We start from the raw sequence: 9,529 nt of genomic DNA, 5'->3' as shown, positions 1-9,529 counted from the left end.
TCAGCTGCCTCTTGCACACCCCCTACTGGGGATGTGCCCGCAACCAAGGTACATACCCTTGACCAGAATCGAACCTGAGACCCTTCAGTCCGCAGGCCGAAGCTCTATCCACTGAGCCAAACCAGCTAGGGGTAAAAATATATTAAAAAAAAAATAGATTCTACATCGATTGGCTGCCTTCTGCAACCCCTCTCCGGGGGTCAACCCTGCAAACCAGGCGTGTGCCTGGCCAGGAATCGATAGACTGGCAACCTCCTGTGCACAGCACTGCTCCTCGCAACCAACGGAGCCGCACGGGCCAGGGCTAGACCTAGATTCTGATTGGTTGTCAATCTAGTGTCCCATGTAATAGAGTCCCCTCCTTAGGAATCTGTCATTACCTTCCTTCAGTCCACGTTCATTCCCAGGGCCCCCCGCCCCTTACGCCTCCCCTGGGGGCCCCTCAGAGCCACCTCCATGGCCTTCCATCCCCTCCGCCCAGTGCTGGGTGTGTCTCTGTGGGTGGGGTGGGGTCCCTCCTGCCGGGACTGCAAGGTCCTGCTCCCCTTATCCTCCGCCTCCCTCACTCCCTGCCCAGGAAAGCACCGGAAGACCGGCCGGGACGTGGCGGTCAAGGTCATCGACAAGCTGCGCTTCCCCACCAAGCAGGAGAGCCAGCTCCGGAACGAAGTGGCCATTCTGCAGGTGACTGCCGGGGCCCGGGGTCCAGCACTTCCCCCCCTAGGAAGGTGCTTCCTCCTCTCTTCCTCCTTCCAGGGGCCAACCGGCTGGTCGGGGGGTGGTCAGGGAAGGCTTCCTGGAGGAGGGGATATGCGTGTTGAGACTGAGGGGTGGACCAGGTGTTTTGAGCAGAGGCCCAGCCTGTGCACAGGTCTGGAGGTGAGAGGCAGCGTGACATCTTCCAGGCACGTGAAGGCGTCCGGGGTTATTAGGTGGCTCATGGGGTGAGGCAGGGAGGCAGCTGGGTCACACACTGAGGGCTTCTCCTAAGGCAGCGGTTCTCAACCTGTGGGTCGCGACCCCTTTGGTGGTCAAAGGACCCTTTCACAGGGGTCGCCTAAGACCGTCCTGCATATCAAATATTTACATGACAATTCATAACAGTAGCAGCATTACAATTGGGAAGTAGCAATGAAAATTATTTTATGGTTGGGTCACAACATGAGGAACTGTATTTAAAGGGCCAGAAGGTTGAGAACCACTGACCTAAGGGGACTGGGGAGCCATGGAAGCATCTCCAGCAAGTCAGGGGCAGAGGCAGGGTGGGCAGAAAGGGGCGGGACTAGAGCCCATGGAGGAGGCTGGGTGGGGACCTGGGTGGGGGAGATGGGCTCGGGCCAGGCCAGAGCTGGGGGAAGAGGGAGGAGGCACAGATTTAAAAGACAGAGATTCTTCCCATTTCTCCGCACTCCGCCTGCCTCCCTCCCACCACCCGGCCTTCACAGAATTGTGTGATGTAAAGTGCGATCCTTCAGAACACCTGGGGGTGCAGACCGGCCGTTCGGACTGGGCCCTTGGGAAGCCCCTCCCCTCCCCCAGCGACACCCCCAGGGGCGAGCTGCTGTTCAGGCACATCCTTTCTCTTGTTTGTCATCCCCTCTGCTCCCGTGACTTGTCCTCTGGGGTCCCAGTTCAGGGGTGACCTGGGCCCTGACCGCCCCCCCACGCCCTCCCTCCCACTCCAGAGCCTGCGGCACCCGGGGATCGTGAACCTGGAGTGCATGTTCGAGACGCCCGAGAAGGTGTTCGTGGTGATGGAGAAGCTGCATGGGGACATGTTGGAGATGATCCTCTCCAGCGAGAAGGGCCGGCTGCCCGAGCGCCTCACCAAGTTCCTCATCACCCAGGTGCGCCCGCCCTGCCCCCGCCACCTCCCTGAGCGGCTCCCACCCGCCCTGGGGCAGCCGTCCCCTGGGAGAAGGCCCCCCGTGCCCAGAAGGTCGGGCAGACACTGGGTGGGAGTCACAATAGTGGATAATAGAAAACTATAACAGACTAATCATAACAACAGGAAAAATAACGGAAATAGTAATCTATAATAATAAAAGTATAATATGCAAATCGACCAAACAACCGAACGACAGAATGACCGTCCGGATGACCTTCCGGACGACCACACTGTAACATGCACTGGCACCAGGCCAGCCAAGGCAGGTGCGATTGGCCAGCGGGGGGGCCCTGCCGTTGCCCCACGATCGCCCCACAGACGGAGGCCCAGGCCATCCTCTGTGTGGCAGTCGATTATGGAGGCCTGGCCTAGGGACCTTACCTGAGGGATCCCGAATTGCGAGAGGGGAGAGGGCACAGGCCGGGCTAAGGTGCACTGGACCTCTACTTGTAAAGTAATAGAGTAAAAATAGGACAGACCATAGAGCAAGCATAGAAACATAATAGGAAATCAGTAGAAAATAGTAGTCATCATAAGAGTTATTACCACAGTCATGCCCCCTATAGCGACGTGTCCGTCATCAGTGGACCACATACACGACCGTGGTCCCATAAGATTGCAATGGGACTGAAAAGGTCCTACTGCGAGTGACATAATGTCGTAGCATCATGCAGTACCCTCCTATGTGGACAGGGCTGGTTGTATGAAGGCACAGCACCTGCAATCATGTATACCGCATAAGACGATATTGTTACTGGTTTATGTACTGACTATACTATACTTTTTATCATTATTTTGGAGTGCACTTTTCCCTCTTTCTACTTATAAAAAAAGTGTGCTGTGAACCAATCCGCCGTGTTACCCGGGCAACAGCCTCATACATCTCATGTTTACCACGTCTTTTCAACACATCGTGTGTTGTTGTTCACTGGCACCAGGCCAGCCAAGGCGGGTGCGATTGGCCAGCGGGGGAAGTCCCCGCAACCAAGGTACATGCCCTTGACTGGAACCAAACCAGGGAACCTTCAGTCCCCAAGGCCGATGCTCTATCCACTGAGCAAAACCTGTCAGGGCTTCAGCACATCGTTTTGTCTTGTGTCTGATTTAATCTCAGGTTGTTTTGTACAGTCACATGCTGTAGAGCAGTGGTTCTCAACCTTCTGGCCCTTTAAATACAGTTCCTCATGTTGTGACCCAACCATAAAATTATTTCCGTTGCTACTTCATCACTGTAATGTTACTACTGTTATGAATCGTCATGTCAATATCTGATATGCAGGATGGTCTTAGGCGACCCCTGTGAAAGGGTCGTTCGACCGCCATAGGGGTCGCGACCCACAGGTTGAGAACCGCTGATGTAGCGGTTTATAGCCTGGGAACAATGGGCTGTACCATGTAGCCTAGGGGCGTAGCGGGCTGTACCACCTCGGTGTGTGAGGGCACTGTGATGCTCCCACAGCCACGATAGCGCCTCACGACACATTTCTCAGAACACAGCCCCGGCGTTAAGCGGAGCATGACTGTATTCGGGTTCAGGGCACAGTTAGCAGCAGAACTGCCTGTTTCCCTGAGTTGGACTCCATGATGGATATCACCAAATCCCCCAATTGTTGATCTTGTCACTTGTTTTTTTGTTTGTTTGTTTTTTTTAAGTATATTTTTATTGGTTTCAGAGAGGGAGAGAGAGAAACATCAATGATGAGAGAGAATCATTGATTGGCTGCCTCCTGCACGCCCCCCATTGGAGATCGAGCCCACAACCCGGACAGGTGCCCTTGTCCGGAATCGAACCCGGGACCCTTCAGTCCACAGGCCCACGCTCTATCCCAGTGATGGCGAACCTTTTGAGCTCGGCGTGTCAGCATTTTGAAAAACCCTAACTTAACTCTGGTACCGTGTCACATATCGAAATTTTTTTGATCTTTGCAACCATAGTAAAACAAAGACTTCTATTTTTGATATTTATTTTATATATTTAAATGCCATTTAACGAAGAAAAATCAACCAAAAAAATGAGTTCGCGTGTCACCTCTGACACGCATGTCATAGGTTCGCCATCACTGCTATCCATTGAGCCAAACCAGCCAGGGCCCTGTCGCCTGTTTTCACTTTCCCACTATTACAAGCAGTATTCTGTGAACATCCATCTACAAACAGTACCGGGTTCTGGCGGGAGAATTTCGGTAGAACACACTCAAATAGTAGACTTATGAGTCCGGGGGAACGCACTTTACATGTCCTTCAACGTGCTGTCCTGTCATCCTCTAAAATCCCTTTCCGTCTTTGCTGTGGCCAGCAGAGCTTGTGGGTGTCTAGTTCCTCTCTCCTTCCTAACCACCAGTCTGATGGGTGGGGAAATAGTACTTCATGTGGCTTCATTTCGTAGTTTAAAAATCATGAGTGAGCTTGACCATATTTTCATGTTTACTGACAACCTGGGTATGTGCCCTGACCAGGAATTGTACCTTTTTTTCAATTGGATTATTCTTATTGAATTGTAAACACTCTTTGTATATGAGGGACTTTGGATCCTTGTCATGGTGTTCGGTTCTTTTATCCCAGATTTCTTTTCCCCGGCCTTTCATTCATGGCTTTTATGTGCCATAGAGAGTGTAACATGTATGATGTTAAATGTTGCCTTTCGTGTCTTCTGCATTTCACAGCCTTCTGAGAAAGGCCTTCCCATCAGGCTGGTTGCTCCCCTGATTCTGGGACATGTTCTCTGTGGGTTGCAAAGTCCCCAGGCCCAGCAACCTCGCTCTCCCACGCCGTGTGCCTGTGTCAGGTCGGCCTGCAGGTGGGGACAGAACCCACCGGGGCAGGCTCATCGGACTTGGGGCGGCGAGGGGGCCCTGCTGCCTCCTGCGGCCCATGCAGTCTCTCTTCCTGGTCATCCATCTCTTCTCTTTTTGTCTGCGCTCTTTCTCTCTCTCTGCAGATTTCTGTTTTTCTGCTTCTTGCCTGCCCCACCCCAAGTCCTGGGTTCAGCCCTTCACTTGTTTAGGCCTCACAACCACCCTTTGAGGTAGGTATTCCTAGAACTCGCCTTACAGGTGAGGAAACTGAGGTGGAGGGGGGTTCCCGGGACTTGCCCACGGTCACACGGCCAGGTCACGGTCCGGGAGGATTGGAACCAGGATCTCTCTAGCTTCCAACCTGCCCTCCTTCCCCCCCAACATTTACTAGGGGCGGGAAAATCACCAAACAGGATTGCACAAGTGCATGCTGGGACCGCAGTCTCCCTGTCTGTAGCATGAGGAGGCTGGACCTCAGCAGTGGCTTTCAAATAGCTTTTCTGTCCTCAAGAGTCATCCAGCCGGAACAAATATTTACATTCTGAGACGGAAATTACAACTTCATGCTTACATCTCTCTACTTCCTGTGTGTGGTGTTTGTTTCACAGACTCGAGGGAAACCGTGGTTCCTACAGATAAATGCTTACAAATGGTATCAGGGTTTTGTGTTTTTTTTTTAAAGCAGCTCACTTTGCCACATAGAATGCTCTTTTTAAAAAATAATTTTTTAATCCTTTCCTAAGGATATGTCTTTATTTATTTATTTACTTGAGAGAGAGAGAGAGAGAGAGAGAGAGAGAGAGAGAGAGGAAGGGGGAGGGAGAGAGAGAAAAAAAGAAAAAAAATTATGGATATGAGAGCTAAACCGATTGATGGCCTCCTTTACATGTCCTGACCGGGAATCAAACCCAAACCTGGGATGTGCCCTGACCAGGAATTGAACCATGACCTCCTGGTTCATAGGGTGATACTGAACCCCTGAGCTACGCCGCCCTGGCCGGAATACTCCGCAGTTAACAGATGACGGCAGGAGAGGCTCTATCTGAAACACAGAAATATGTTCACCCACAGGCCATCCCACAAATGATTACCGAGAACAACAACAATAGTGATAGCTGACATGTAATAGTAATAGCTCGCTCCGTGCCGGACACTGTCCTCAGTACCTTATACGCATCCACTTGTTTAAGCCTCACAGCAACCCATGGGGATGGTACCGCCATCACCCCCATTTTACAGACGGGAAAACTGAGACCCACAGAGGTAAAGTGACTTGCTCAAGGTCGCAAGCTAATCAGCATAGAGCCCGGTTTTCCGCCGGGGAAGACTGGCTCTGGCATACCCCCCGCCCCTTGACAGTCGTACGGTGTCGCATGGGTATTGTTTGTATTCGTTTCATACGGATGGAAAAAAGCTGCTTTAACTGAGTCACACAATAGTCCCTCCTGGAAAGCCACTGCTGTGTTAGCAGCTCCTTTTTAGCGAGAGCTCACCACGTGCCAGAGGCTCCGGGATCTGCCCAGAACCACTGCCCAGTTCAACTTTTCTAGAGCCATGTGTTCAACTCCTATCTCAGGCGTAAATGATCCTGGGTTCTGGGATTTCCCTTGGGGGTTCCCATGCCCCCGGTGGCCCCAGCGGGCATCCTTAGGGGCGCAGAGAAGGGCATGGATGGGGTTTGGAGGGCGGCTGCTGAAGGCAGCGTCTGGAGCAGGCACCCGTCCTCCTGTCTGACCGGCTCCATCTCTCCTCAGATCCTGGTGGCTTTGAGACACCTGCACTTCAAGAACATTGTCCACTGTGACCTGAAACCAGAAAACGTGTTGCTGGCGTCAGCCGACCCGTTTCCCCAGGTCAGTGACGTCCCCTGAAGTTGGAAGTCCAGCCCACGCCCGTGGCAGGGGGGGATGTCTTGTATTAATCGAGATAACCATGGCTAAAATGGAGGCTTGTTTCTCACTCAAGTAGGGCCCAGCATAAGCATTCTGGGGCTGAGAAGTAAGTCCCGTGGTGCTGGGGGCCACGGCGTGGCTGTCGCGGTGTTCTGCCCTCTGTGGCATTGCCTGGTCTTCAGGGTCCGTAATGACCCCACACTATGTGAGAAGCTAATAGGGAGGGGAGGGGGACAGACACGGGGTAGAGGAAATGGACACACCCCTGTCCTTCTCTAAGGTGATACCTGGAAATTGCATATATCACTTCTCCTCACCTCCCATTGGCCAGGACTTGATCACATGATCCTGGCCGGATGCAAGGGAGGCTGGGAAATATAGTCTATTCTGTGTAACCATGTGGGATATTTTTCAATTGAGGATTTTTTAAAATATGTGTTGTTTTTTTTTATTTCAGAGAGGAAGGGAGAAGGAGAGAGAGATAGAAACATCAATGATGAGAGAGAATCATTGATCGGCTGCCTCCTGCACGCCCCACACTGGGGATCGAGCCTGCCACCTGGGCATGTGCCCTGACCGGGAATCGAACCTGGGACCTTTCAGTCTGAAGGCCAATGCTCTATCCACCAAGCCAAACCAGCTAGGGCGGGGTTATTTTTATTTTTTTTTAAATTGGTTTCCAAATATTTTCTCTCTCTCTCTCTCTCTCTCTCTCTCTCTCTCTCTCTGTTAATTCTCAGCTGAGGATATGTTTTTTTATTGATTCTAGAAAGATAGGAAGGGAGAGGGAGAGAGAGAAACATCAATGTGAGAGAGAAACATTGATCAGTTGCCTCATGCACACGCCCCAACTAGGGATGGAACCCACTACCTGGGTATATGCCCTGACTGGGAATTGAACCCGTGACCCTTCAGTGCACAGAGAATACTCTAACCATGGAGCAACACCAGCCAGGGCTATTTTCTCTTAAAATTTTTTTTCTTTATGGAGGTATCATTGACATACATTATGTTAGTTTCGGGTGTATAACATAATGATTCAATATTTTTACATATTGTGAAATGTTCACCACAGTCTAGTTAACATCAGTCACTGTACAAAGTTTTAGAATTTTTTTTCTTGTGACGGGACCGTGTAAGATTTATTCTTCTTAGCAACTTTAAATACGCAATACCATATTATTAACCACCGTCACCACGCTGTACATCACAGCCCTGGGACTTATTTATCTTATTCCTGGAAGCTTTTACCTTTTTACTCTCTTCACTAAGGTTTTTACTAGTAAGAGAAGTAGAGAACAAATATTGGGGGGTGATGGTCATTTCTTCTGTGAGTCTGTTAAGAAAACAGTTTTTACGACCCTCCGACTGACTAGGTGATGAGACCTCCCCCAGGGGCAGAGCCAGACCTGGCAGGGGTGACGATTGTAACAGCTACGACATATTGAGAACCTATTACGCTTAAGGCCTTTAGTTGTCCTTTCTCATTTAGCCCTTCCACACCCCTGTGCAGCTTTTGCTTCATTATCTATGTTTTACAATTATTTAGGTAATTTCATTTCAAAAGCTAAAGGTTCGCCCGGCCGATGTGGCTCAGTGGTTGAGTGTCAACCTATAAACCAGGAGGTCACAGTTTGATTCCCCGACAGGGCACATGCCTGGGGTTGCGGCTCACATCCCAATAGAGGGCGATAATTCTCTCTCATCATTGATGTCTCTCTCTCTCTCTCCCTCTCCCTTCCTCTCTCTAAAATCAATAAAACAACAAGCATAACTTGAGAAGCAGAGGTTCCCTCTAGTCAACTGAAACTCATCGTGTGCCTGCTGTGGGCCAGGTTCCGCGCTGGGACCTTAGGGTGTTTGGTAAACAAAGATGTTGGGGTCCAGCCCCAGCAGGTCCAGGGCACATGCCCGGGTTGTGGGCTCCATCCCCAGTGGGGGGCGTGCAGGAGGCAGCCGATCCATGACTCTCTCTCATCACTGATGTTTCTATCTCTCTCTCCCTCTCCCTTCCTCTCTGAAAACAATAAAAATATATTAAAAAAAAAACAAAAAAAAAACTCAACCGCGGAGCCACACGGGCTGGGCACCTCTTACTGTCTGGATACTGCGGTGGGTAGCGAACCTGCCCAGTCCCACTGAACCCCGGGCAAGCTGGAGAGGAAGCGCAAGTAACAGCCCAATTCAGATAAAGTCCCAACACAAACCGGCTGCGGGATTGCCGAGCGCACTCCGCCCCACACGGCTCCTAACGCCCTAACGCGGGGCATGCGTCTGCTCTCTCAGCCCCCGCAGCCGCCTCTCGGGTGGGGACCCTGAGCACCTCCATCGTGCAAACCGTTAGCACCTCCATTGTGCAAACCGTTAGCACCCCCATTGTGCAAACCGTTAGCACACCCATCGTGCAAATGAGAGAACTGGCACGTGGAGGTTCGCCAGGCCTGTTCCCCGTGACAGGCAGTGGCAGGGAGCGCGGATTGAGCTTTAGATGGATTAACTCGGGGAACCCTCCTGGCAGCCCGTGAGGTCGGCGCTGGTATCCGCCTCCTCAGACAGATGAGGAAACCGAGGCACGGAGAGCGGAGGAGCCTGCATTCAAACTAGAATTCGCCAGTCCCGGGATACCGCGATGGGGGGGATCCTGGGTGGGGCGCAGCCTCAACCCCCTTCCGCCCCGGCAGGTGAAGCTGTGCGACTTCGGCTTCGCGCGCATCATCGGCGAGAAGTCCTTCCGGCGCTCGGTGGTGGGCACGCCCGCCTACCTGGCGCCCGAGGTGCTGCTCAACCAGGGCTACAACCGCTCGCTGGACATGTGGTCCGTGGGCGTGATCATGTACGTCAGCCTCAGCGGGACGTTCCCCTTCAACGAGGATGAGGACATCAACGACCAGATCCAGAACGCGGCCTTCATGTACCCGGCGTGTCCCTGGAGCCACATCTCAGCGGGAGGTGTG

General features: G+C 52.0%; 1 protein-coding gene across 1 annotated transcript in view; it reads left to right on the top strand.

Moving 5' to 3' along the window:
• Positions 1-9,529, top strand: part of LOC102753805 (serine/threonine-protein kinase D2) — a 27,912-nt gene that overhangs the window by 11,584 nt on the left and 6,799 nt on the right. The window contains exons 10-13 of the mRNA XM_015569312.1: positions 578-684; positions 1,686-1,847; positions 6,438-6,536; positions 9,257-9,524. Of these exons, the coding sequence (XP_015424798.1) occupies positions 578-684; positions 1,686-1,847; positions 6,438-6,536; positions 9,257-9,524 (636 nt within the window). The remainder of the gene's footprint in view (positions 1-577; positions 685-1,685; positions 1,848-6,437; positions 6,537-9,256; positions 9,525-9,529) is intronic.

This window comes from Myotis davidii, unplaced genomic scaffold (assembly GCF_000327345.1).
Source record: "Myotis davidii unplaced genomic scaffold, ASM32734v1 scaffold566, whole genome shotgun sequence".
Taxonomy (NCBI): domain Eukaryota; kingdom Metazoa; phylum Chordata; class Mammalia; order Chiroptera; family Vespertilionidae; genus Myotis; species Myotis davidii.
The sequence above is the reverse complement of the archived record's forward strand: the minus strand, read 5'-3'. Positions and strand labels throughout refer to the sequence as shown.